This window comes from Neopelma chrysocephalum, unplaced genomic scaffold, assembly GCF_003984885.1.
Source record: "Neopelma chrysocephalum unplaced genomic scaffold, ASM398488v2 Primary Assembly neopelma1_44, whole genome shotgun sequence".
NCBI lineage: Eukaryota > Metazoa > Chordata > Aves > Passeriformes > Pipridae > Neopelma > Neopelma chrysocephalum.
The window spans coordinates 12,327,411-12,355,278 of record NW_020897703.1 but is presented as its reverse complement, the minus strand read 5'-3'; the positions used below and the strand labels follow the sequence as shown (position 1 = coordinate 12,355,278).

The window sequence follows — 27,868 nt, the reverse complement described above, 5'->3', positions numbered from 1 at the left end:
CGCTCATCACCGGCCCCACCGTTCGCGCTTGTGGCGCGGCATCGGCCGGAGCAGGGGCGAGGGGCCGCGGGCAGCGCGGGCAGCGCGGGCAGCGCGGGGCGGGGGCGCTGCTGCCGCTACCGCCGCGCGCCGCCAGAGGGCGCCCGCGCTCCACCCGAGCGCCGCCGCCGCGCCCCGCGCAGGGTCCGCGCAGCGCCCCCGGCCCGCGGAACCGCGGCCCCGCCACCTCAGCCCCGCGCGGGGCACGGTAATGCCCCGCGGAATTAACGCCCCCGCGGGGTGCGCATGAGGAGGAGCGGGGGTCTCTGGCGCGGATGTGGGAAGCAGCCACTACCCGTCCGTGCCCCTCCGCAGGGTGAGGCACTATCGCTCTGCTGCCGCTCCCCCCTGCCTGGCCCGGCCTCCTGCCTTCACGTTGGTGTCTGGCGAAGGGCTTTTGCTGCTGGCGGTCCGTGTAGTACCAAAAATCCGTGTGTGTGCGTCTCTAGGCCTCTCCCGCCTCCCCCGCCTTTCTCCGTCCTGCATGGGGGTCCCTAAGCCTCCGCAAGTTCCCAAAGGCGTGCGCCCCGGGTCGCGGGGCCCCTGCCCGGGCGAGGGTGTCGCTGCGGGCACAGGCCCATCCGGGTGCTCACATGAGGGGCAGCCGGGCTGGTCAGCTGGACATAGCGGGTTAATCGTCATGGGGGCGGGGGTGGTGGTGGGAGAGCGGGTGTGATGGGGAAGGAGCCTGCGATGCCTTTTATGTAACCACAAATATTTTTTTGTCAATTCACATCAGATGGTCACACATGGCTCTGGCTGGGCCTGTATTATATTTCACCTACATTTTTCGTCTCTTTCCAAAATAGGGCGGACTCGAGCTCATGAGGATGCCTGTCCGAAAAGCTGGTTCCCACTGCAGGACGAAGCAGGGAAGAGAGGACTGGAGACGACACCTCTTGGGGCGCGGGGGACAGCGGGGGTGGTCGGCCCGAGGAGCGGGGGCAGCGCCGAGCCTGCCGGGCAGCGCTTTTCTTCCTTCCTTCCTGCCGGAGAACAGGGCTCGCTTATTTCGGACCGAGTCCCCGAGCGATACTAACCACTCACCCACACTTTTCTTTTTTCCCTCGGTAATGACGTCCACCAAGGGTGAAATGATGGAAAGTATATTCATAGGCATGATTTCCATTAAGTATCAATTAACCTGAAGCCTCAGCCATGCGTGCACAGCGTCAAGGGTAAATCTGCATCTCATTCCCCAGCGATCTGCTCGCCTGCAAGGAAATGACCCGGAGGGCCCTCTGGCAATGGGGCCCGTCCGCTGCACGCTGCCGCCCCTCGAGCCCCCCAGATGCCTTCACCGACATCCCCAAGACCCTTCTCCAGCCATCGGCTCCCTCGGAGGGGCTATGCCCTTGCCGGCCGGCGGTGCGGGCCGCGCTCCGGGCAGTGCAGCCTGGGCGAGCCGGGCGGTGCTGCCCCGGGAAGCGCGCCCGCGGTTATCGCGCGGGATCTGCGCGGCCGCCTCGCCCCTGCGCGACGGGGGTTTCAGCAGCTCCTGGCGAGCGCGCACCGGTGGGGGAGCGGGGGTGCCGCGGCCGGGGTGGATCCGGGCAGGGCTGGGCCGGGCTTTTTTCTTGCCCGAGGAGCGGCACATGTAAACTGAAGCCAAAAGTCCCCCTGAGCTCATGAGCGTGTGTGTGTGTGTGTGTGTGTGTGTGTGTGTGTGTGTGCGTGCGCGGGCTGCTGTGTGCCTAATAGGAAATAGTAAAAGCAGTGAGGCAGGTCATTTTGGGAGCGATTATAATCCAGTCCTGGTCACCACATACACGGAGAGCAGGAGCGGGGAGCACACGGGCCAGCGACGGCGGCGGCGGCATGAGCGCGGCGTAGAGGCACCGGCGGCGGCGGCGGCGGCGTGAGCAGCGCCCCGTGCCCGCGCCCCCGCCCGCCGCTGCCCCCTCCCCGATGAGCTCCTACTTTGTCAACCCGCTGTACTCCAAGTACAAGGCGGCGGCGGCGGCGGCGGCGGCGGCGGGGGAGCCCATCAATTCCCCGTACTACGACTGTCACTTCGCACCCGAGGTGAGCGGCCGACACGCCGCTGCTGCCGCCGCCGCCGCTGCCGCCGCTCTGCTCTACGGGAACGGCGCGGCCGCCGCCGGCTTCCCGCACTCCGCACCCGGCGGGACGGGGGGCGGCGGCGGCGCGGCCGCGGACTTTTACCACCCGGCCGGGGGGAGCCCCACGGCCGCCTACCAGCCGCCTCCTCCTCCCCCCGCCGCGCCTCCGCCTCCTGCCCCCTGCAGCGGGGTTACCTGTCACGGGGAGCCCGCTAAATTTTACGGATACGATAACTTACAGAGACAGCAGATTTTTACGACACAGCAAGAGGCCGAGCTGGTACAATATCCTGACTGTAAATCGTCCAGTGCTAATATTGGCGAGGAACCAGACCACTTAAATCAGAGCTCGTCTCCTGCTCAAATGTTTCCCTGGATGAGACCACAAGGTTGGATGCAGTCAAAAATTTGCTTCCATCTCACGTCTGAGTTTGAAACTTTCTTTTCCTCCTCCTGCTTCTTTCTCGCTGACTGTCGCTCCCTGCCTCTGTCTCCCTCACTCCCTACCTCTCTCCCCGCGATTCCTCTTACTGCGGTGGCTTGCGATAATAAAGCGATAGAGTAAGCAAACAGAAACCTCTGCAGCAGGCAGCTACCAACCCAAGAGTAGTCTTTAAGACTGCACCTCTCGAACCCTGAGGCACAGCTGACACGCTCGCTCGTCTCCCGTCGCCGCTGCTTGAACGGGAAGGGTGCAGGGTCGGGAAGCGGTGTGGGGGGGATGGAATAAAAGACCATAAAGCTAATCGGCAACCCCTCGTGCAGAGGAACAAACTGAGGCATTTCGTGCATTTGCTATCGCTGTTTTTCTCTCACTTATGTAAAGCTCTAGACTCCTTCGTGCCCTCTGTTTTCTCTCCCTTTGGTTCTGTGGGGCTTCTCTCGAGGGATTCCAGAGGGAACGGAGCCCTCGCTCCCTGCCTACGCCTCGTTTTGAACGGCCACACCAACCTCCAAACCCCTATGTTTTTGTTTTAAACAGCAGCGCCGGGTAGGAGGAGAGGAAGGCAAACGTACAGCCGATTCCAGACTCTAGAGCTGGAAAAGGAGTTCCTATTTAACCCCTATCTGACCAGGAAGAGGAGAATCGAGGTGTCTCATGCACTAGGACTCACCGAGAGGCAGGTAAAGATCTGGTTTCAGAACAGGAGGATGAAATGGAAAAAAGAGAACAACAAGGACAAATTCCCCGCTTCCAGACAGGAGGGAAAGGAAGGGGAGGCCAAAAAGGAAGCACATGATCTAGAAGAAGACAGAGCTGAAGGCCAGACAAATTAATTTTTGCCCTAAAATTCTTTGTGAAAGGCAATCAAAAATAACCAGGACCATAGCCTGACATCTCGGTTCATCTACCGCTGTACGTGATCTTGCCGTAGGACGAGTGACCCCGTGTCCCTCCACTTGACATTTCCTTTCTTCGGGTGCTTCACTTGTTTATGGGTTTATTTTGTTTATAAGTGTATCCAGAACAATCTCTAGATTTAATATTTCATCTACTTATTTTTGCAAATTTGATACAGAGTTTGTAGCAATAAATTTCTAATTATATATAAATATATATATATATTTGCAATCTTAAAAAATGGTGATTGCGGGAAACCACATGAACTTCCTAATAATAAATATCATTAAGCAAGACATTTAAGAATGCTTTATTAATCAAGACAAGTGCACTTATACTATTTTAATTCTTGTTCTTATGTTGAATAAATTATATAAATTTAATAAAATTGAAGAAAATATCTTAGAAATATCTTTAACCTTCTGCTATGATATTTGATTAAAATAAACCAAATTTATTCAATTATAAAATGTGTCAGCATCCCGATATCCTTTTTGTAATCCGCTCCTACAGTAACCTTCAGAGTCTCCACGGGTCTGGACTGACTCTCCCCTGCTCCTTTCCCCCGTCCGTCCTGGGATTCTGGGTGTTTCTGTGGGGTCTGGAACGGCACATTGCATACAAAACCTGTTTTTCACTCGGGTACTGCGGGGTCGTGATCGAGGCAGCGGCCAGCGAGGACTGCAGCCCCACCTGCGAGCTGAGTCCACGCTGAGGGCTGGCCCAGGGAGCCCCCAACGTGTGCGCTGGGGCCCTGCTTCGCCTTTTCCTGCTCCCCACCGCGGGCTGCGGGGCGGCGGTGCAGGGGACGTTTGCCGGCAAACACGGCCCTTTTCCCCGCGAAAGCGTTTGCTGCCGGCCCGGCTGGAGGGAGACGGGCCCGGCGAGCACGCTGGCCCCATGCCTGCCGCAGGGCTGCTCCCCGCAGCCCCGCCACGCAAGCCACGAACAAGCCAGGCCTAGCGTCCCCCGTGGATGGCGGACGAGTAGAGAAATGGAAAGTTTTTACGGCCTTTCGTGGGTGTTACTAGGGGGCTTTAGTGGCTAGGAGTCCCAAAACTTGCGTAGACAGAGAGAAGGACCTTTCCCCCCCTAAATCATACGGCTTGGGCGCGTTTCCTAGCGAAGGAAGTAGCCGAGGAAAGAGCTTGCTGAACGGTTCCCGCAGCCATGGGTGGAGAAGTCCGCTCCGATGAGTAAAACGGTTTAATTTCTCTCCCCCTCTGTCCTCCCTCCCTTTGCTCCCGCTTCACGGCGGGGTCCCGCAGAGCGCGGTATGAAAGAGGACGGCAAGAGAGCAGTCCTTTTTAGAAGCATCAGGCAGAGGGCCGAGGGATGAGATATAAATTCCTACCAAGATATCTGTTTCATTTTTCCCCACCGCCTGACACCCCCTGAGTGATGGTTCCATGAAAGAAATCGAATGGACGCTCCAGACACTGCGACAAACACGACATATTTCTATTATCTGCCCAGAAACGAGCATGCTCCCGGCAAGGCCGGGGTCGAGCCGAGGCCTCACTCGGAAAATCACAGTCAGGGTTCCGAGGAGGTGCCGGCTACCGCCGAGTCCACCCGGCGCTGGGCCCTTCTCCTGCATCCACCGCTTTGCTCCCGGGAACGCACCCGGCGCAGCAGGAAACGCCGTCCACGGGGACTGGATTTGTAGGGCGGGTTTGATTCATTTCGTTTCCCTTCCTCTTCCCCCCTCCCTGCCAACGAGGCAGGCACGTTTCCACTCCTGCAAAGCGCCAGCTCTAGAGGGAGGCACGAGCAAGAGAAGCTATTGTTCTCGGTTTTATTTAATTCGCCTCGTTGGCTAAAGGTTGTAAAGGAGGGGAAGCTGCAACAAAGCGGTGAAGTAAACATTTTGCTGCATGGATTTGCATAAATACACCGATACCCCTAGTGTTCAGGGAGGATTGGGTCTGGTGGCTGCGCGTTTAAAGAACACCAGTCGCAAGACGCGCAAAAAACCATCGCTTTTCAAAATAATACTCGTGTCGGTGGCACCGGCATGTTTGGTGTCCGGGCAGGCAAAGCCTCTTCCCTCTGCTGCATTTGTGGCAGAGGCTGGGCGCAGCATAGTACCGATGGGCCCTGCCATGGGGAAAGCCGTGATGGTGCCGACCGCTGCAAACACGGGCTGCTCGAGAGGGGAAGGCACGTCGGAGACCTTCACACCCGAGCGGAGCACTTCTTAGGCCAGTATTTGTCCGGGAGAGAGCTGCTGAGGTAGTTGTTTTTAATTACCAGACAAAGAGAATAAAATTAAAATACTGCTTAAGAAGTTTCCGTTAGCGTCGCTCTCCCGGGGCCGACTGGGAACGTAGCCACGCAGGCGAAAACTGACTTCCCTGTGCGCACATAATTGGTCAAGGCCTAGCGGTAGCTGGAATCATCCCTGTCTTACTTATTGGGGAAAACAAAACATCGCTGTAGCTGTTAAGGTATTTTCCCCCGTAGCCTGACATATGAATCTCTCCCTCGGTCTTAGTAGGAGACTTGCTAAGAAAAAAGAAAACTGAAGCAGAAACTAAGCAAGGCTCACATAAAATCGGAGCCATCGAGCTCCGGAGCAGACATCGAGATTTTGGCAAGAAAAAGCCGTAGCTGCGCGGGTCGCGGCTGGAGCGGCGGCGAGAGGTCGCCTAAAACGGCCACCGCGCGGATATACCGCGACTTTGGTTTCCGCGGATTTTCTCCATTCCCTAATGCAACAGCTCAGCGCAGCCGTGAGTGCTGCAGAGACACCACGAAAGCTGCCAGTGCCTCCACCGAGGGACGCTCAGCACGGATGTGATATTCACAGGTGTGCAACTGCCTGAAGCAGCGCGTTAAAAAGATCCAACCTTGATCCTACATCTGTAGGCGTGTTTACTTTTGTTAGCAGTTACAATCAGCAGGGAGGTCACGGATGAAGTGCTCTGGCTATTCCTTGAAACAAAACTCGAGCAAGAAACATCCACAGTATTCCGTCTCCGAGCCGAGTAATCCCTGTGGACAGAGGCCCATTTTTAATTTTTAGAATGCTTTCTAGGAATCGGATTTTCCCTGATGGTGTCCTGGAAAGGTTTTATCGGGGGTGGAGGCACCCTGGGCGCGGTGACAGCGCCTGGCGCAACCTGCGGGAACCGCACACTGCAGGGTGGGGAAGAAGCTCGGACTATTTTTATGTCGGCGACGGCTTCCGCTTCAGTAGTGGGCGCTAAAACAGATGTGGTTTCTTTTAGTGCCCGGCGGAGCGGGGAGTAGGAGGGGGCGCGGGGGGAGGAGTGGGGATGCGCGTTAAGACCCCTTTCGTTTGGGCAAGAAACGGATCCTTCGGCACAGTGCTCTGCCCCTCTTTATGCGGCTGTGCCACCTCTTGCCCCACTCTCCGCTGCCCGAAGGGCAGGCGGGACCGAAGACTCCGTAAAAGCGCAGCGCGAAAAAAACATGGCGCTGGGAAGCAGTATGTGCAAAATCCGCAAGGAATTGCAGTAAATTCCTTTTTGTTTGAAGAAAATTTACAACTTGGTAATAGACCTTTTTATGACCTATTTGGGCTCGTCATTGGCTGCGGCTGGTCATGTGCAGGCAGCGAGCGCTTTCATGGCCTTTTCCTGATTTCCCTGGCGAATTTCCCCCTGCATTCTGCCTTCAGAGAGCCTCAGCCCCTCTTTTTCTAACCTTTGTCTAGGCTGAGGTGTATGGCAGTCGCTCTCATGTTTGTGTCCTGCGCCCCCAAACCCGCGGCCGGTCCCGCCGCCTCCGTACTGACACTTCCCCGGCCCCGCGCCTCCTCCTCTCCCGCGCCCACGGAGGGATGTGCGGAGACCCGCGCCCACTGCCGCGTCGCATCCAGCCCCTCGCTCCTCTCCCACCGCTTGATGCCCCCGCTGCCGCTATCTCCTCCGGCACACGGATTGCTACACGAGTGCAAAATGGATTACAGTGATCCTCTCGGGCTCCTCCGCAGGCGGGCAATGCCGCGAACTGGTAAGCACTTAGCTCCCCTCGGGCTGGTCACCGCTACTCCGCGCCCGCACCCCGTCCCGATACGCGGCACGGCATCGACTCCCCCTGTCCTCCTGTCACCCTTGGTCACCTGTACCTCGCGGTCCCTTGTTCTTTCTACTAGTACTGCTATTGCTATTACTATAACTATTTTTGCTGCTATTACTGTTGTTGTTATTGCTATTGTAATTATCGGTAGTGTTATTATTACAATCGTAGTTGTGGCCATGCCGCAGAGTGCAAGCGGCTGTTGCGCGCGGTCTGGCACGGAAAATGCGCTGCGGGCCGCAATGGCGGGGCGCTCCTCGGCGTTCCGCGGCGAGGGGCAGAAGGCTGGGGCACAGTGCGCGTAGGCAGTGCCTCGCCTGCCGGTGGGGTTTCTTCCAATAAAAGGCCTTCTTTTTTTTGTATACTTTCCCTCCGCCAGCCTGAAGCGCGCCGTAGTTTTTTTTCCCCATGGCGGAAGGGCGGTCGCGTAACTTTAAAGCTTAACAGGTGTTTTCGCAGGAGAATCAGGGTCAGTGCTCCCGCGGGGGCGGAGGGCACGGGGAGGCCCCGTCGACTCGGCGGCTGTGCCCGGGGCCAGCCCCGGGAGCCCCCGTCCGCCCCGCCGGGACGTTTTCGCACATCCTTCTCCCCCTGTACCGCAGAGCCAGGGCTGAGGCTCCGACCTGCTCCGTGGGCGGCATATGGGCCGGGCTCGACAGGCGGGAGCGCAGACCCGCAGTACGGCTACTTACCCACGTGGAAAACATCGGGGGCTAAATGTGGCACGAGTTTTCGGAAAAAAAAAAAACCAAACAAAAACAAAAACCCAACACCCCCCCCCGGATTTATTTTAAAATATGCCGAGGAGATAGAACAGTCGCGTAAACAATACCTGCACTACCTATATAAGTGTATATATCCATATTCGCATTATCTATATACATTTATATATACATTTATGTACCTCTACTTCTATCTGTAGAACGCATATTCTTTAGAAGTACATTATTTTGAACGTATATATATATTACTCATCTCATCTTCATTTTTCAAAATGTTACTGCACAGTAGAAAACACGCTGCCTGTTATTTGGCGTTCACATCGATGGTCGGTGGTAGCAATGCACCGTGCCATTGCTCTGCAGGAATTTACCGAATCGCCATCTAATCCAAAAGCAGCCAGTTAATTAACGGCAAACCAAAACGCCTGATTAAACAATACACAGTGAGGGTGGAAAGGTGCGAGTCGTGACCCGGGTACGTATTTTGAAGGCGCAGAAGAAATTCTTCTTTAATCCGTCCCCGAGCACCTCTCCAGACTGCTAATTAGCCCGAGTCCCACTACAGTAAGTAATAAAATCGCTGTCCCCCACGCTTTCGTTGTTAGCACTAGCCGACCGCTCTGCGCTGCTGCAGGACTTGGGGATTATTTGGGACAAATCGTTTTCAACTTACAACAGTCTTCAAGAGTAACTTGGAAAGCATGCGCTGCGTTAGGTTTCACTCTCAGAATCCCTTCTAAGTGACACAGTAATTATATCTGCTTGGCTATAAATCTCTCCAAAAACTTCGGAAAATCTCGTCCTTGAGCTGTTTTGAAATTATTCGTTGCCTGGGGAAAAAGAAGAAAACAAAAGCAGGATGTTCTAACGAATTCTAATGTGCATGTGTGTGTCTGCGGGTTCATCTGCTGACACATACGGATACACATAAGCATTTATTATTTCACTGGTTTATGTGGGAATTCGGCTTTCCCCCCTTCTAAATGGCTTCCTTCCTTGCTTCCTTTTGCTCTTATTATTTCTCTTATTGGCTGTATTTAAAAAAATTATTTATTTATTTATATTAGCATTGAAGTACACACAGGTCTGTTTATGCTCTTAAACATACCTATGTAATTTTAAGTATTCATAGCAAACTCCGTATGTACATGTTTATATATATGGCACATGTGAGGACTACCTTTTTATATATTTATACACCTAGATAACGTGGTATGAGCATAGATATGTCGATGTGCTGAGATTTTTGAAATACAGAGTTTACAGTCACATTTCTCGCACTTGCTTCATTTCCTGACGTGTTCGACAGAATTTATGACTCATCTCATTTTTTTGTTGAAAGGAAACAGCCGATCCCTAGCCCACCCTTTACTGACGCACGGGCAGCCGACAGGAAGCGGTAGCCTGTGCTCCCTGGCAGAGCCTGGGTACCTCTGGCACCGGCTGCCATTTGGGAAGTCAGGTTGGGTTCCCCTTTAGCTGCTGCAGGTTGCCTGGAGGAGAAGCGCAGTCTCTGTTCCCCGAGTCTGGCAGGGCTTTGGTGAGAGGAGGGGAGGTGATGTGAACTGCGGACCCGGGAAACCCGATAAGACTAGATGAAGAAATAAACGTTGGTTTGGGGCTCTTAAGAACCGCAAATCCCACCGTTTCATTTTCTCGTTCCCCCCAAAAATATAATTCCCACGGAGTGTTTTATGAGAGCTTGGGACAGAAAAAAAAATCGGAACAAAGACGGTATTTCACCCCTCGGTTGGCAGGCAGCTGTTAAAGGTATTTACTGCTCTACTGCAGTGCGGCAGTCAATGCTGCTGGAGCGGGAGAGAACAGGAAGCGAAAGGAAAAGATGAGGCACAATAAACATTGCAGCAGGTCGCGGAGGCCGGGCGGGGCGCGGAGGAAGGGTCTCTGCCAGAGACAAGAGGCAATAAAAGTGCATTCAGCGGCAGCAGGCTCTGCCTCAGTCCAGCGCTCGCCTCCCATCACCCGCGGGGGAGGGGACCGCGGGAGGGCGAGGCAGCCCGCAATGACTGCCCAGTGCCCCACTCCAGGAGCCACCCGAGCTGGAGCCTGCGAAGGCGCGGGGATCACCGCAGCCGCCTGCCCGGCCCCGCCGTCGCGGCCTGGCCCCACCGGCTCTGCCCGCGTGTGGGCGCCCGCCCCGACGGGCCGGGCCGGGGTCACCTGCCCGCGGCTCCCGCGCTCGGGGCTGCCGGGCCGGCCCGCGGAGCGGCCGCCGGGGGCGCGACAGGCCCCGGCCGCCGCCACCAGCCATTATGTCTCCACGGCCTCTTCCAGGAGAAGGCGCTGTAGGACAAGCCTGGTCGCTCTCCCCTCCGGGGCCAGGGGCCCACCACCCCGCCGCCAGCTTCGAGACCCCTACCCTGCCGCCCGCCTGCCCACAGAAGAGGCCCCTCGGCAGGCGGGGTCATGGGCGGAGCTCCACCGACCTTCTCGGGCGACTCCAGCTGCGCTCCAGTTCTCCTACTCCCTCCAGTGCCGCGGCCTCCCGTCTGACCCCAGTCCAAAGCCCCTTACGCGCCCCGGTGTGCACCCTCCAGCACTCCCTGCCTGAACCACAGTGCCGCGGGGCTCCCCTCGTGTGCCCCGCCGCCCTCCCGGTCACCAGCCCGCCCTTTGATGTCAGGCACCCACCTTTTCCCACCCTGTCCCTTTGAAGTGGGTGCCAGAGCCCCGTGGCGGCCCGCACCCTCCTTCCCGCGGGCTCCCTTCCCGCGGGCGGAGCCCCCGGCCCCCGCACATCCTCCCTGCCTCCTGCAAGCCGGGACCCGACAGAGTTCCCCGCCTCAGCTTCACCTGTTTCCTCCAGGCTTCACCTTCCTGAGCCGCGCCCGGACATGACCCTAGTGGCACCCATCTCCCCGGGCCGTGCCTGCCCCGGCGAGACGCTCCCACGGCCCCCGGCCTCCCCTCCCTTCCCCGCGCTCCTCACCCTCTTCCCCCGCGGACCCGAGGTGTCGCCGCCGCTGCTCCCTTTTGATGTCGAGGCGCGGCTCGACGCCGCCCTGCCCGCTCCGGGCTTCTTCTGCCGCCGGATCTGCCTACGGGCACAGGGTGCTGTGGGCAAGGGCCTTTGCATGCCTACATCCTGCTTGACGAGGGCATGGGCGACGAGGTGACTGTGGAAAGGTCGGGGTTATGATAAAAGCAGAGGGGCATAATGCATTGGATGTTATCGAGGCGCTTGGTAGGTGTTCAAAGTCGGAGATGGAGCCTGTAATTTTCTTGCAGTGTGGTCCTTGGGGTAGGATGCCAGTCGTCGTGTCTGTCAAGTAGCATCAAGAGCAATGGTGGCTTACACGATTCAATTTCCCCAACCTTTTTATCGCAAAATTACCAGAGGGAAACCAATTGTTACTGTGTTACTTTATTACACAGCTTATCTGTCTTCAGATAGTCAGTCCCAAATACGAAAACTTGCATAAAAATCTAGAGAATGAACTGGCCAGAGCTTCAAAGCCAACTTTCACATCTGCATTTCAGAATAGGAAATGTGAAAATCGTTCTAATTCCCTCTTCAAAAATCTCACGGCTAGGATTACTCAGTTAGTGTTGCATTCATCTTGTCCCTAGATGACAGGGAGCTCTGTCTCAGTCATCAATTTCTCACTATCCCGCAGCCTCACCTTTCCCAGCTCCAGTCTCCCGGACACGTGTGCCTGAAGCACATGCCTGGCTTGGGCCACTCCCTTTGCCAGGGGCTGACACTATGGCCGGCCGCTGTGTTGCTATGCCTCCTGCCTCGCTGCGGCTCCTCTCCTCCTGCACACACAGGACAGTATCTTGTCTAAAAACCGTTGGCTTCTCCTGACAATGAGATGGCTCAAGAGAGGCAAAGCCATCGCAGACATGTAGGGAGGGATGGGACAATCCCTATACTGGCACAGGGGCTGAAGCCCACTCATCGCCCCCACTGCCCGGGACAGGACCTTCACCATACCAAGTACCCGGTGCCAAGCCCAGGGCAAACACGCTTGACTCTCCATCGTGGTTCTTGTCGTCCCAGGCTATTTTCCCCACACTTTATTGCACTTTCTTATTGCATCCTACCCCTCATATCCTAGTATATAGGCTTTCTCACACCTTTCCAGAGAACAGGCATTTTGGCTCCCTGCAGCTGCCTGCTGCAGAAGCCCTTCTTCCGGAGGTCAGTGATGGTGAAGTGTTTGGTGAGGAGGGTAGCTAGGGGCTGCCAGAAGCCTGATTCAGGGCCCACCGTGCCCAAGCCCAGGTACCTGAGCAAGGCTCAGGGAGCCCCAGGGAGCTTTTTCCCCTGCCTGCTGGGAGTATGAGTCGTGCTCCAGTACAAAGCAACCCTGAAGTCAGCCCCATGCCAGGCAGTCCACCCCTCTCCTGGGGGCGCCTGGCCAGATCCCCTGGTCCTGATAAAGTTTCTCAGACTGAGTGCTGCAGCTGAAATGCCAGTGCCCCTGCCAGCTGTCCTGGTCAGGGGAGGTGGAAAGAGCCATTTCCCAGCTCAAACCATTAAAAAAAGCATGAAAGTGATGCCATATGATTAAGGCCTTGACAAGAGCAAGAAAAACAGTGGGATGCAAAGTCACTCTGGGTCATAAAGAAGGAGCAGGGAAGGATCTTGGTATGCCTCTTGTTCTCTGTAGGAAAACTAATTGATCAGCTGTGATTTCCGCTATCTAATGTGTACAGCAAGATCTGAGCTGCCCCTTTTGGGCTGCTTCAGGCTTGTGTAGCCAGAAATGGCCAAGTAAGAGCAGGCTGGTGTTAAGCAGGCACCACCCAGCTGGTGCCACTACCCAGCAAGGAGCTGAAGTTAGCTCGTTTTTCAGAGCTAAGTCCCCGGGCGGAGGCGCACTCGCACCCGAGGGCCGGAGGATTGGCTGGTCCCCTCTGCCCGCGGCCGGTCCCCGACGGGGCTGATGCGGTTCCCCGCCCTCTGGCGAAGGTATAAATTCTTCCTTGGACGCACCAGGAACTGCTGGCCTCTCCGACGTCCTCATCTTAGCCATGATAGATTGCGAGCTGCTGTCCGCGTTTCTTCATGCTGTGAGACTGCCAGGGACATTTGACTTCCTGTGCTCGGGCTCCTTGAAATTCTCATTTGCTAACTCACACCCTTCTCCCTTCACACCGAGGCTGTTTTATTGTTTTATAACCGTCCTTAAACTTCCAGTCCTCAAAGATCTCATTGTGGCAGGCTTCACACTTTCTCCCTTTCCGAAGCCCTATGCCCTCACTGTTTGCAGCAGTTTGGTCACTTACAAAGATCCGTCGGGTGCCCGGTGAACCCGCAGCCCCTGGCACAGCTCTGCCGAGCCACAGCTCACAAGATGAACGACTCAAACTCATTTTTCAGGGGAGCCTGATTAAAATGCCATAAACATCCAGGGAAGAGAGAGGACGTTCCATCTTTCAGTTGGTTAGGGTTTTTTGTTTTGTTTTCTCCTGACATTGGGCTTCCCTGTCCCCTAAGAAGTATAAAGAAATGTTTGAACGGATATCCACAGCAAAACGCCCTCGGCTCCTTTCTCAAGAACACTTCGGGAATGCTAACTCCCCTTTGCAGCTTTCCCCACCACACGCTCCTGAAAAAGGCCGGCATAACGCCGTGCAGATGAGCTTCCACCCATCCCCACTTTTCCGACCCAGTCCCATTTTAATAGGACAGATTCAGCGAACCTTTATTTAGAGAATAAAAGTTTAAAGCTGAAGGTTATTTATGGTTCCACAGAGATAGGTCCTGAGTGGCTATTTAGAAGCACGTGATTCCAATAAACTTTGTTTTATGGCTTGAGAGTTGACAAGCCAAAATATAATTCCCACCATAAATTAGTTTAAGAGCATACAAGTGCAGATGCTTTCGTTCCTGGAAGCAGTAATCGGGAAAGTGTTAGCAGGGAACCGTCGGCAGGAATGCGACCGTGCAGGCACCTCTGCTACCGGGTCCCCCAGGCCGCGGGGGGAGCGCACAGTAAGTCCGCTTTCAGCCTCCCCGCCGCCGCCGCCGCGCTCGGGCTCTCTGTGCCCCGAGGAACTTCTTGGGAACGGGGTACCAGCCTGGCAACGCGGAACAGCTCTGTTGGGGAAATGGGCAGGTAGAGCTCAGGTGGCTAGGGGTGCGCCGGGATGAGCTGGTTGGTCCCTGTCTGACGTTTCTGAATTTGATGGGATTTCTTATTTGGAGTTAATATTTTTTTAATTAAAATTTAAAAATTGGAAAAAAAAAGAATGCTTAGTGGCAAAATGCTGATATTAGTCCGCTCTCTTCCCAGGCTCTGTATGTTGTCCAGAGTGGGCAGAACTAAAAAAAAACACACAAAAAATCCAACAAAAAACGGTCTTGGGAAGCTCTATTTAGTGAACTATTGATAACTAGGCAATTGTCCTGTGTTTAAAACAATAACTCTCCAAGATATCGTAGGAAGGCAATAGAGGAGGTGAAAAATAGCTTAGAGAAGAGAATTCCTCATTAGTATTTACTTTTAAATATACGACGCTTTTCAGGAACATTAGAGTAAGCACGTGTTTTTGTTTCCCTTATTGTGCTCTTTGAATATATTAATTAAAATATTTGAAGGAAAGTTCAAGTTAAATCTATCCTTCCATAGTGCAAACAAAGATGTATGTCTCGTGGTTACTGGTAGGTTAATTAGGTGATCTTAAAAGGGATCTATCTTAGAGTAACCGGATATTCATTCTAATAGAACTGTAGTTCTTTCTGTGCTCTACATGGATATGATGTTCCATGGCGTACTGAGACATTTTGTGGGTGATGGTTTAGCAAAGGTGATCTGAATATTTAATTTCTAAAGTGATTGGATTGCCACAGAACAAAAGAAAAAAAAAAAAAGAAGCCTTTGTTATTCTTCTTTTCCATCTTTTCCATCAGTGAAAGAGGGAGCTTTGACTTTTCACGTCTTTAGAAATTATCTGGTATAAAATTTAGACTATGAATACTACAAGTAAAAGATCACACCCCGGGCACAGGGAAAGCGTGTGTTCATAAAAACTGCCTGAATGCAACGTGGTCCTCATTTGGAAGGGGCTTCCATCCCACCACTCCGCTGCTCGCAGGGTTTACCACCAGTTCCTCTCTGCCTTCATCTATCAAACGTGGTTTGTAACCATTCTCCAGAAACATCACCCGTATGTGGAATACAACAGTAACAAACGTTTTTATTGCAACAGGTTCAGCAGTATGGAAGGACATCCACGGTAAGTAACCTCTTATTTCTTGTAGAGTCTGAGTTGCTTGAAAATCCTGTTTCTTTTATTCAGACTGGAAAAATTAAAAATGATGATGCCTGATGAATATTGCTACCCAACATAAATTAATTAATAATTAAAAAAAAAAAAAGAAGAAGAAAATGACCACGTCAGCATGTGAAGGCTCTTGTGGAGTTGATTTGTGGTACCATGTCATAACTCTGGCTAGCATTAAAAGCAGAGGTGCAGTCTCCTGGGGGTTTATTACAGGGCTGTACAGGTGTCCTCCTGCTCTTAAGCACTCCAAGGCAATTAGCAGCGTTTCCATTTCAACTCGGCGGGACTGTACAGCGCCTCCCCGTGCAGAACCCGAACGGATCACGTTGTGTCCCAGCGCCTCATAACCTTGGCTACTCCCACTGTTTTCTCCAGATGGGATCCCAAGCAGAGCTGTGCTTGCTCTCTAATGTTCCCCTCGTTTGATACAGCCTGGTGACTGGGTGAAAGAAGTGGCGGGAGAGGTTCGCGCTTGCCAGCCGGGACAGCCCTGCTGCATCCGAGTCCTGCGGGCGGTAGAGCTGATCCGCTGCAGCTAGGTCTCTCCGGGCAGGGAAGACTCTAACGTGGATTTAAATATTGTGAAGGCACGGGAATGGGTATCAGAGCTTAGGAAGGCAATCTTTTATTGTAGGGGTTTTCACACCCCAGATGGTCCTGCTTGAGCTGCGCTGGGGGGACCGAGAGGAGGGCAGCAGATAAGTGTGCATCAGGAAATGCTGTTCAACCTTTCTGGCTCTAGTGAGGAGCTAAGAGCATCAGTCCTGGTGTTCCAGGCTGAGACTGGCTCATCTCTCAAAGAGGGAAAGAAAGCTTGCGATATTTGGAGATGCATTAGTTTCTACACTGCTCTCCCCGCTTTTACCAGTCCCACTCTGACCGGGAGGATGTAGAGGAGAGGAACTGTGTTTGTTTGCATTTACCCGTTTCCTCTCCCTGCTTCCTGATAAATAACCTATTTCATTGCCTGTGCTAAGCTTCTCCTTGTCTTTTTGCCTTACGTGGCTGTATTGATTTTCGAGCCCTATAAATACGAACTAAAGAATCGCCTTCAGCATTGCAGTTTTAACTGTGTTCCGTAGGTAACTTTCCTCCCCTCGTACCTCAGCCCTGCGCTACATAGATGTCCTTGGCATTTTATTCCGAGGCTGGCCCTAGACGTATGGATTACTTGTTTTCTGCTAACGTACATTTAGCATACTGACCATGAACCAGAATACAAAAAGCCTGATAGATCAAAAGTATTTTGTATGGGCAGAAGAACAGGAGGTGAATATATAACGCTTTTGTTCATCAATAACTCTTTGGCTTTGACCTGTCTGAGCAAGTCGTGCAATAAGGTGAAACGCAGGTCACAGCGTCTAACAAATATGAAAATGTGTAGTATTAAGCAGAGCGGGGAGCTGCTGCTTCCCCAGACCCTTCGCTTCTTCCTGGGCAGTCCTCGCGGGCTTGTCCACTCCTGGGGGCTGCCCCAAAGGCGAGCTCGCACTGGGGGGCGGGGGGGTGTTACCCTGCCAGTTCAGCCGGGTGGTTAATAACCCCCGCGGAGGCGGGGGGTACTCCCCTCCCCTCAGAGAAAGGAGGAGAAAGCGGTGCGAGGCGCTTAAAATAGTTGCGTGGAGATTTAAATAAGCCGGGGGGGGGGGATTAAGGACACGAAGTCGTTTCGAGTTGCACTTGCTGTGAAGAAGGCACCACAGCAGTAGTAAGAAAGCAGATGTTTAAAAATAGCATCTCCCAGATCAGGCAGTTGGGAGTTGGAACCAGGCAAACAAACCGGTACACACAGCTCGGATAAGCGCAACACCCCCAAATCTGCCCTCCGCAGTGGTTGGATGTATCACACCCGCACCATTATTTGTCCTTATGGTGCCTGTTTTAAATAGTGGAGGGAGAAGAGATTGACCGCAGGACAGCAGTGAGGAGCTGGGTCAGACACAATTCATGAACTTTTGTACTCCTGTGTGCCGCTGTCGACAAAGTAAAAATAATGAAACTTTGTGATATGTTTGTAAATGATTTCGGCTGACCTCTCTCCCTGCCCTTCACCATAAACGCTACGGCGGGGAAAACCTGGGAGGGTGCGAGGCTACGGCTCGCGGGCAGCTCGCGGGGATAATAGCTAGACCAGCATAATGGGATGAAGGTAAATTTGGAAACTCTCTTCTTCCCGAGAGCAACTAACTCCAGCCTTTAATCTCATCTTTTTCACCAACCGCTGTTTCTGTTGTCGACTGTTTTACTTCTGTTTCGTTTTTGTCTTTTTTTTTTTTTTTTTTAATTCTTTCTTATTTGGGGGGGGGGGAATTTCTGATTATGGAGAATCTCTTCGGATTCGTGTTAGTCTAAATAGTTAAAGACTCCTTTCTAAATTACTTTAGCCATCATTATTCTAAATAGCACAATTTGACCGATCAGGTCCATTTTCCGTAGCGAGGACGTAAACGACAGAGAATTTAAAGAGAACGGCAGGTCTTTCTGAGAATTTGGTAGGCGAAATTCGTCGTTATGATTTGGTGGAGACTCGTATAGTTCTATTGCAGCAATTATAACAAGCGTGAATCTTTTCCGAAATCCCACCTTCCTGCAAATCCGTATTTCAGAACTGAGTCCCAGCAGAATAGTTTACATTCCTCAGAAGACAGTAAGAGACTAAGAGAATTGCAAAGACCTGCTATATTATAGATGAAAACAGAATGTTATTACGTTGTCTATATATACCCTGTAGAACCGAATTTGTGTGATATTCATATAGTCACAGATTCGATTCTAGGGGAATATATGGTCGATGCAAAAACTTCACCTTTCTGCAAATGGTTAGAAGTTTAAATACGGGTGGAATCAAGAGGCATGTGCGTGCTGAACACTCAAAAATTATAAAAGTTTTGCTGCCTCGCTCCTAATTGCTAGGTTTTAGGACTTTTTTTTAAACTTCAATTGTCTTTCAGTCCTAACTTTCACTGAAAATCTGTGAATTTAAACAGTTAATCTCACCAGAAGTTACAAATTTTCGGGGGGGAAGGCGGGGAAGAAAGAAATTATTTACCAATCAGTGAATGACTCTCTTAAAAGATACTAATAAATTAGCTAGATATGCCAGACGTTAGCAAAATTTCCCTGTCAAGAGTCCAGATCACACCAAAATATTTACGACAGCAGCAAAAGCAGCCTTCGTCTCACTGGAATGTATTTACTTGTGCTCCAGGAATGATATTGATGAATGAAGACCGAATTTATCTCATTAAACCTGTGGTATTTTTTACCTAATTAAATGACGTCACCAGTTCAGTTGATTGAACTTTAGTAGTTAAAAGTGAACTGTTTCTTGCCATCTGTATGATTTTACATACATACATGTATAGATTTATATTTATACTTTGGCGTTTGCGTCTGTGCGCGCATACGTATGCACACGTATATATTGAGGCTTGAAAGTGAATGAGAAGTTACTGATTGCCTAATTTTATTCAGCAGAACTAAATTCTGGTAACTTTTGGATGACCTCTGCGAGACAAAGACAGGACAGATCTATTGTACGTCATATTACCCTCTTCTTTGACGGCTTTTCTTTTCCTCTCCTGCTTACCAGCTTCTTCCCTTTTAACCCCGCTTCAGCTCATCGCTCTGTATATTCCTTTCGATATTTTTTTTTAATTTTATTTAAAGCAAGGTACCAAGCCCCAGTGGTGATGCTGGCTGGTAAATCAGGCGGCGGGTCTGCATCCCCTGGGGCTGGGGGAAGCCGGCTCAGACAAAAGGCTGTGGGCAGGGCAGCGACCACCGCCCTGGGGTACCCCTACACCTCCGGTACCTGGTTTGGGGGTGCGGCCCGCCGGAGAGGGGGTTCACCCAGTCAGAGGGATGTTATTGAGTGGAATCGGGGGAAATGCGGGGAAATGCGGCGGTGGGCGCCCGGCTCCCCATTGGCCGGGCCGGTCACATGCCCGCCTAACTTTATTCAGTTGACAGCAAGTAGGAGGGCTCTATGGCAGGGGAAAAAAAGACAACACGAGAAAAATTAGTATTTTCTACCTTCAGAAATTAATGGCCATGAGTTCGTATATGGTGAACTCTAAGTATGTGGATCCCAAATTTCCTCCTTGTGAGGAATATTTGCAGAATAGCTACCTAGGCGAGCAGGGGGCCGAGTACTACAGTGCCTCGCAAGGCTCTGATTTCCAGCACCAGGGACTCTACCCACGGTCAAACTACAGCGAGCAACCCTTTAGCTGTAGCAATGCCCAAGGCTCTGCCGGGCAGCCGCGGGGTCACGGACAGGAGCAATCCGGCCCGGCAAGCCACTTCCCCGGCCCAGCAGAGCATTGTCCACCGCCTCCAATGTCCAACTCGCGAGCCTGCAGCCAGCAGCCGGCCCTCAAACCCCCAAACGGCTCCGCAGTTAAGCAGCCAGCAGTAGTTTATCCCTGGATGAAGAAAGTCCATGTAAACTCGGGTAAGGATCCTCTTCTTACTTTGCTCTTCTACCCTGCTTCCGATCGTCCTCAGCGGCGCTTGCCCGAGTCCCTGCCAGGCTCGTGGACGAGCTTTGTAAGCCGAGGTGGCCAATTACACTCGCCATAAATTTTTATTGCTGAGGAAATAGGCTGTTGGCCACGCGGGGCTTTGCCGTGCAGGATAAAACTCCATTTTAGGAGCCTGCTAGAGGCTCCCAGACTACCTAGCTGCGTGTGCCCGTAGTGCCTGCCTCAAACGTGGGGGAGAGCAGCCCGTCCATTGTAAGCAACTGGGACGAATCCAGCCCGGCCACATGCTCGCAGCTCATAAGGTTTTCTTTTGTAAAGTCGAACCGGCAAGTCAAGATTAGCTTTGTAAAGTTCTCCGTATTTTTTTCCCAGTGAATCCCAATTACAACGGAGGGGAACCTAAACGCTCCCGCACAGCTTACACCAGACAGCAAGTCCTAGAACTGGAAAAAGAATTTCATTTTAACAGGTACCTGACCAGGCGCCGCCGTATCGAGATAGCCCACACTTTGTGTCTCTCTGAGCGCCAGATCAAGATCTGGTTTCAGAACAGAAGAATGAAGTGGAAAAAAGATCACAAACTGCCCAACACGAAGGGCAGGTCTTCTTCATCTGGTTCAAACCCCCATTTACAAACTGGTTCCAAGGACCATCAGACTGACTTGACAACTTTGTAGAAGAGGTGAAATTTTCCATTTCATCCTTCGCTTCTGACCAGTACTGTACATAACTGACACTGCCCAAGCAGAACCTGCATGTAGCAGCTAAGGACACGAGAAACTGTCATCTTTCTTTAAGGTACTGTTGTACAAAGGAGACAAAATGACGCTACTTTGGACTTTATTTTATTTGCCTCTTCTAGCACAACTTAAAAAAGGAAAACAAAAAAAGGGGTAAAAGAAAGAGAAAGGGGAAAGAAAAAACGAACCATCACGCAGGCAGTGGGAATTGGGAAAATATTAAATGAGACCTTCTGTCCTTAAAAAGTAATAAATCATTGAAAATGAAACTGTCCTGTGTTTCAGTTTTGAATTCGAAAGTGAAGATTGGATGCTTTATTCTGGGATTTATACTTTTAATTGTCTTTTTATCCCATGTAATTTGGGCACGGATGCATTTTGGGCAAGTTGAGGACAGGAAATTCATAGTATAGTCTTTTATTTGAACATAAAGACTATTAAATGTGAACTTTTTTTGTGCTGCTTTACCTTTCTTGGTGTGATGAAAATACTTGCTCATTTCCATAACGTCTCAGAAGGTGTGTGTAGGGATTAAGTGAAAACGGGTTATTTTACGTTCTGATAGTGCTGGCGTATTTATTTATTTGTTACATAGAAGAGTGAAGACAAAAAGAAAAATAGTCAAACCAAAAACGGGGAAGAGGAGCTGAAATACAGTATTTCTCCTTCCCAATCTCATCAACACATATGTAATGTTTACTTGTCTTGAACGTACACAACTTTCTTGTCCCCCCCCTTTTTTATTATTTTCCTCCTTTGCGAATAGGAAAAGCGTCCCTGCTCCTTATCGTGTGCCATCCAGAGCTTACAGGCTTGAAATCTGTTTCCAAAGTCTGCTACTCAGCGCTGTGCTTTAAACCATCAATACCTCATTTTAAAAATGGAAAGGGAAAAAAATGAAAAAAAAAAAGAAGGGAGACCACAAAAAACACCCCCCCCAAAAAATAGCAAACCCAACCTCCAACAAACTCGAAACAAACAATAGAACTACCACCACCACCAAAAAAAAGTGAAAAGTTAATGTGATTTCTGATATAACTTGAGCCATTCAAAGCTGAAAACTGAATACATTATTTCAATCAGATTTCAAATTTCTTTTCTGCTAAAGAGAGGTAGGCTATGTTGGCTACTGTCTTGTTTTGGTTTAGGTTTATTTTGGTCTGTTGGATTTTTGTGGTTTGGGTTTGTTTAGGTTTTTGGTGTTGTTGTTTTTTGTTTGTTTAAGAACAGTGATTGTTTTTAAGCAAACCACGACACATGACTGCAACGGTTGGAAAGCTCAGCAAGTTGCTTTCATGGAAAGAGGAAAGGCTTGCATGGGAATAGAGCTCGTCTAATACTCACTGATTTGGCCCTGACTGCGGGTTGCCAAAGTTTTAGTGCGCTGTAACTACGAAAGCCGACCAAACCAGCTCCCTCAGCCACTTACACCTCCGCTCAGGCGACTTTAAAGCTCAGCCCTTATCTCCTGTACCCTCAGGACAACCTGGGAGAGAAACCATATAGTCGAAATTGTAACGAGGTGATCCCTTTATTAAAGAGAAAAGGAGTAAAGAATGAAACTCATAGCAAACACTGAAGGGAGGTGGAAAGAGCAGGGGCTGAGTTAACGTGCCCTTCTCCAGGCTGGGTGCTTCCCATCGAGGACTCAAGGCTTTTGGGTTCGCTCGGGGAAACAGTGGCCAAAATGGGATTAAATGAATTCGAAAATAAAAAGCGAACTTTTCAACAAGGGTGTATTCAGCAGTGTTAACTGTGGCCAGCAGTTAATTTCTGCCTTTTTCTCGTTCATAGAAGTCCGCAAAGTGTCTTTAAGACTTGGTCTTTTGTTTTAGAGCCTGGAGAAAACTCTTTGTTCTTCCTTAGGGTTAGCCCAGTTCTCAGACTTGCACATGGCAATACTTGAATATCTCCACGTCGTGATATTAAAGATGGATATTCCCGCATTATTTGCATCATTGTTTCTATGACAAAAAGCACCGAGTTCATACATAGTAAAGACGTCTTTTTTTCTGACGCCTTCACGTTGAGAAGCTGAAAAGGTATTTTACTGAAGTTCGGCTAAATTGCAGGAACAGGTTCACCCAGAGGACAAATTTTCTATTCGATTAGTTGTATTTCAGCCGGGAAGAGTGACCTCTAAACCCTTAACCTTTTGGACCCAAAATACCCTTCCCTTTCTCTGGTAAGAGAGCAGCTAGCAGCAGCGCTTGAGGAGGGAATTCCTGAGACAAGTTTTCAAGTTTTGTTACACCAGGTTCCTACGGTAGTGGCCTTTCCTCTCCAGAGCTGTTCAAAGCCATCCTTTCAGTCTTCAGACGAATCTACGAAAATAAAGGGAGGGAAAAAAGGGTGTGGGGAAGTAAAACCTCTCTAGCTGCTCTTCTTGAAAATCCCCCTCCCGGACCCCCGCTGTTTACTTAAAGTCTGTGATAAGTTGACTGGGAGCAGGGCAAATGTGTTGTGAGAGAGAGAGAGACACCTACTTTGGCATCTGTGGTACAGTTCTGGAAAATAATGGCCTTGGATAAGCAAATCCTTGCTTTGTGCTTCTAATCGACCGAGATGGCTCCCGAAGTTAAAGGACCAACTTCTGCTCCCAGATTACCTTCCCCCGCCCACTGAAGTCAAACAGGGATGTAGCTGCGAGCAGAATTTGTCTCATTGTCTTTTGAAATGTTAATAACTCCGGGATGAGTGTTGGGTTCAGCAGGCACAGCTCTTACAACCCTGTTTGCAAGTACCTTTTGAGCGAGGCCGGGGCACTATAGGTTTACATAGATGTAATTGCGCTGTAAGATCGGAGAATACTTGAAGTGGAGGCAGAAAGTACCAAAAAGAAGTAGTTTTCAGCTGCCAATGCTCTGAAGGGTCAGGAATGTCTGTGATAGCGACCAGGAGCACCCACTGGTCCTTATCTCCGGTGCAAAATGAACCTGAGGTTTATTTTTCAATGGTTTAAACCCTTCTCCAGAGATATTTTGTGTATGAAGCGAGGCTGGTTATTTTTGTTTATCATGGGTGAACGTTGTGCATTGGAGCCTTTGTTAAACGGTCGCATTGTTCAGCAAATATTCTCATCTCTGTTAAAGTGTGATGCTTTTTATAGACTTTGCTGATGTTTTGCTGCCATTGATTAAAGCGTTATTTATACTAACTGTCGCCTGTAGTTTTGATGTAAGACCTCCACATAATTTTGAAATAATAAAAGGTATAGCGAAATAGATTCTGGTTTGTACCTTGAACAAACAGTGCTTACAAGGTAGATCTCTCTTCTGTGAAAATGCTGGTCCCTCCCATCATTACAGTGTTAAAAGATGAGTGACTCTGCATAGCATCCTTCCAAATGTCCCTTTGAACAGGTTTGCTGTTTGCCCCAGCCATAATGGTGTGACTCTAGGCCAAGCTGGAGCCTATATTTACTTTTAGGCTGCAGTTAAAAGTGCCTGTCATCCATTTGCTGCTGCTTTGCATTTAACAAGCCCTCCTAGAATGACTCCCAGACTTCTGCATGTGAGTTAGGAGTCAAGGAGCCACACCTGAAGTCACCTCGATCCCCACGCAGATGTGTGCCTTTTAGGTGAGTCCTGGAAGGAACCAATGCAAGAAAGAAATGGAAATTTGAAATTGCAATGTAGAGAGTAGCTTTTCCTGAGCAGTAACCCTCATTTTGACAGTGGATGCAAAAGAAAGATCACAAGAAAACACAAACTTGGAGATTTTAAACTTTCCCTTGCAACTAAGGCAAACATTTTTTTCTCCCCTGTGTAAGCACCTCAGACAATAACACATACATCTAGCCAGGAGAAGTCGATTGCACTATTTTTGTAATAAGTACTTGTCACTGAGGGCTTGTCCTCTCCTGGAGCGTGGTCAAGGCACGAGTCCAAAAATACAGTCTCTGGCTCAGCCCAGGCAAGGAGCAGGGTGCACAGCAGAAGACATGTGTCTCTACTGCCCGAGTGCATGGAGGGGAGGGTGAGGGTGCCTTTCTAAGCACACAGTCGCTAAGTTTAAATATTGAGGCATATTTTGTGATTGCACTTTCTCTCTCTCCTCTTTAATAGCTCCTCCTGTTACTCCTGATACATCAATACAGTTCTGTATATTATATCACCACTAGTCGTTAAGGTAAGAATGAAGAGGAAAGGCAGAGTCAATAGCAAACCCCACTCACTGTACAGTACAGTAAATAGGGACCTCTCGGTGCAGAGCCACACCGCTTCCAACGGCCATGTTTGTTAGCCCTTTCCCCTGATTCTTTTTCCTCTTTTTTTTTTCCTCCTTCCCCCCAAGCCTAGAGACCAAAATAATCTTGCTAGGAACAGTCATAACAGGCAGAATTTCAAAGTGCAAGGAAGATGATAAGAATAGATTTCTACAAGTCCTGACCACGTGATTTGCGAAATAATTAATTCAGCACGTCCCTTAAGAAACACGGAGTCGTCATTAATCTGCCAAGCAAAGGACTCTATCAGACTTGAAAACTGAAGAGATCCCAAGAATATAATATACAAAGAGTGCAGTCCCTCTCCCTGCACACCTAGCTCTTTGGTAGCTGCTGAAAAAGAGACGCCTGGTACGTAAATATTTTTTATTTTTATTTCTCCTTATTTAAGCCTTAATGAACTCAGCTGTCAAACACTTGACAAATAGGGCACGCTGCTTCCTGATTTCCAGCTCGGCAGCGGCCGGGAACCGGACCGGCCGCAAGCGGTGACCTTTGCTTCCCAGGGAGCGGGGGAAAGAGGACGAGCGCGGAGAGCCGCGGAGCACCGCGGAGCAGGGAGGCTGACCGCCCGCCCGCCTCCTGGGGTGGTGGCGCTGGCCGCGGCTGCCTGCGCGGGGAGGCGCGGAGCATCGCGGAGGAAACAATGCGTCTATCAGGGCAGCCGCTGCCCGGTCCCAGCGGCGGGGAAAGGCCCTCAGCTCCTTCGCAAGCAGGGTCGTAAATTTTGCCGTGCGTCTTTGACAGCGGGGCCGGAGCCAGCGCCGAGCGCGCCTTCCCCCCGCCGCCCGCACAAAGGCCGGCTCCGGCCCCGCTGCCCCTGCCGCCCTGCCCGCTCCTGCCCTGCCTGCCGTCCTTGCTCGCCCGAGACTCGCCGCCCGGCGCGGGGCTGCGGGGGACCTCGGGCGAATCCAGCTCCCCAAGCGGGCATGCCGGCTTTCGAGTCCTGGATCAATAGCCCGGAGTAGGGGAAAGTAGGATTTGTGTTTTTATACAAAGCCACTCCCTGTAAACTCCATAGAATATGGACAACGAGTCTGAGATTTCTCTGTGAAATCCCAATCATCTGGAAATACCCTCTGCAAACAGGATATTCTTTATTATCCCTTGCTGGAGTAATTTCTAAAAAAACCTAGATTGTAGCTTTTTATTGCTTCCGTTTCGGAGGCAGGACAGAGACAAAGTTTCCTATGTTATGAATTATACATTCAAACAATAACACATTAATTCAATTATTCAAAGATGACAAATGTTTATGTGCTTTGCTAGTGACTAAGGAACAGATTTGCTACTTCACGAGGACTCCTACATTTTTATCAATGAAGTTTTATATTATCCTATTGGGCCGGGAAAGAAACCAAACTCCACCAAGACAAGCAGTAAAATGGACCTGAACATAAATCGTAGCCCTTTCATAAGAGCGTTTATTCTCGCATATAGCCCGGGCTATTTTATCAGTTTGACAATTGCCGGAGTTGTTGTTATAAATCATCATAAGTAATTCCTGAAAGGGTATGAGGCTGCTGGGGGGCGGGCGGAGACTGTAAATCTTTCTGTTTTATTGCTCTATGAACATATGCTCCGATTGAAGAAGTCTTAGATCCTTACTGGAGACAAATTCGCGCAAAGCTGGAGTCCCACCAGCCAAAGGATTAACATTTCCTTAATACTTTTTCAGTCCCCTTTACGATGTCTTAATTCTGTGGTGGCGAAGGTGCTTCTTTCTTTCAGCCATCCCCCTCCACGTTCACGTTAAATTTCGTCTTTTTTTTTTTTTTTTTTTTTTTTTTTTTAATCCCTCTCCTCTGAAAAGACACCCTAGGGCTGTGAGGCTTTTTTCCAGGGGGTTCCGAATCGTCCTCCGAAAAGACGTTTTCTTCTGAATCCTCTTCGTGCTCTTTGCTCGTGTCCAGCTTCTCCCTCGCACTTTTGTGTAGGAAGTGAAAGACCTCTCCGTCATCCAAAATGTCTAAACAGCGGCCAGAATTATGTTCGGCTTTGTGTGTATGTACACAAGTATGCAGAACACGCTGTGCGTGTAGGGGTTGCTGTATGTACACACAGACACGCGAGCGCGGGGGGCTCGGCAAAACTACCCAGACACCAAAATATATGGCTGACGGAAAAGGATATAAAGAACCATTACCTCTTACTTGAGGCGAGATTTAAGTGCATCATTTCGAAGAAATATAGGATTATAAATCCGAAGCCGTACACAATAATTTACATTGAACTTATGTTTCCATCACTGGACTCCAATCTTTTTATAACTGGTTTGCAAAGTCAGGAAAAGCAATGTAATTTAGATAAATGTTACAATGCACTTATGGTTAGTATTGTAAGGTAATACGTTACTGTCACATCCCCATGCTTTGGATGGTAATGAAATCATAGCAGATGTTAGATTAGGTGTGGTGTATTTATAGCTACAGATATGTTAGAAAAATCAGAGGAGCTAATATATGTGTGTATATATATATATGCATATATATATTTTGCCGAACTGGAATTGTTAGGGAGCTTTGTGGGAACGCATGACGGATATACACCGGGTTTGCTCTATGTCTCTTCATACACACAGAGAAGGGAGGCAGGATCAGGGCAGACACACACACGCACAAATGTCATAAGGGTTTTTTTCCCAGCGCTTGTTCAGCCTCCAGACGGGTAGTCCCCGCTGCCCCGCATCTTCCCGGTACGAAGAAAGCAAAAATTCGCGCACACCAGTGGGCCCCAGCGCCTGTCCGCCAGAGCAGCGCTGCTGCGGAGCTGCCCCCGGCACACAGGCCCTCGGCCGCAGCGAGTCCCAAATACCTCCTCTGTCTCCGCTGGGAATTTCTGCGCCCTGGGATCATCCCGCGGAATTCACCTTTTCCCGGGCTCCGCCGGCCCCGCGGGGCGCGTAAGTGCGGGCGGCGCGGCCGCGGTGCGCGAGGAGCGCGG

The 27,868-nt window shown here is 50.7% G+C and overlaps 3 protein-coding genes and 1 long non-coding RNA gene across 6 annotated transcripts in view; 3 read left to right on the top strand and 1 right to left on the bottom strand.

Annotated features, from left to right (window-relative positions):
* The window catches only part of LOC113965095, a 2,110-nt gene extending 674 nt beyond the window's left edge, over window positions 1–1,436 (bottom strand). Inside the window, exons 1-2 of the long non-coding RNA XR_003533436.1 lie at window positions 1,184–1,436; window positions 825–1,025 (exon numbers count right to left, since the gene is read on the bottom strand). This is a non-coding gene — a long non-coding RNA (uncharacterized LOC113965095). The remainder of the gene's footprint in view (window positions 1–824; window positions 1,026–1,183) is intronic.
* A 478-nt stretch (window positions 1,437–1,914) lies between these two features.
* Window positions 1,915–3,916, top strand: HOXD8 (homeobox D8). Of its 2 annotated transcripts, XM_027678493.1 has the most exons (3): window positions 1,925–2,064; window positions 2,344–2,491; window positions 3,085–3,916. In XM_027678493.1, exons 1-3 carry the CDS (start codon window positions 1,948–1,950, stop codon window positions 3,378–3,380), a joined length of 561 nt encoding a protein of 186 aa, XP_027534294.1. In that variant the 5' UTR covers window positions 1,925–1,947; the 3' UTR covers window positions 3,381–3,916. The 2 variants fall into 2 exon arrangements, with proteins under 2 accessions (XP_027534293.1, XP_027534294.1); XM_027678492.1 differs by having other exon boundaries at window positions 1,915–2,491.
* Window positions 3,917–7,335: 3,419 nt separating this feature from the next.
* On the top strand, window positions 7,336–23,913 carry HOXD4 (homeobox D4). Of its 2 annotated transcripts, none has more exons than XM_027678491.1 (4): window positions 7,336–7,425; window positions 15,396–15,422; window positions 16,105–19,926; window positions 20,330–23,913. In XM_027678491.1, the coding sequence occupies exons 3-4, from the start codon at window positions 19,518–19,520 to the stop codon at window positions 20,632–20,634; spliced, it is 714 nt and encodes a 237-aa protein (XP_027534292.1). In that variant the 5' UTR covers window positions 7,336–7,425; window positions 15,396–15,422; window positions 16,105–19,517; the 3' UTR covers window positions 20,635–23,913. The 2 variants fall into 2 exon arrangements, with proteins under 2 accessions (XP_027534292.1, XP_027534291.1); XM_027678490.1 differs by lacking the exon at window positions 7,336–7,425 and adding an exon at window positions 13,155–14,178.
* Window positions 7,355–27,868, top strand: part of HOXD3 (homeobox D3) — a 29,256-nt gene continuing 8,742 nt past the window's right edge. The window contains exon 1 of the mRNA XM_027678487.1: window positions 7,355–7,425. The gene's annotated coding sequence lies outside the window, so the exon portion shown is untranslated. The remainder of the gene's footprint in view (window positions 7,426–27,868) is intronic.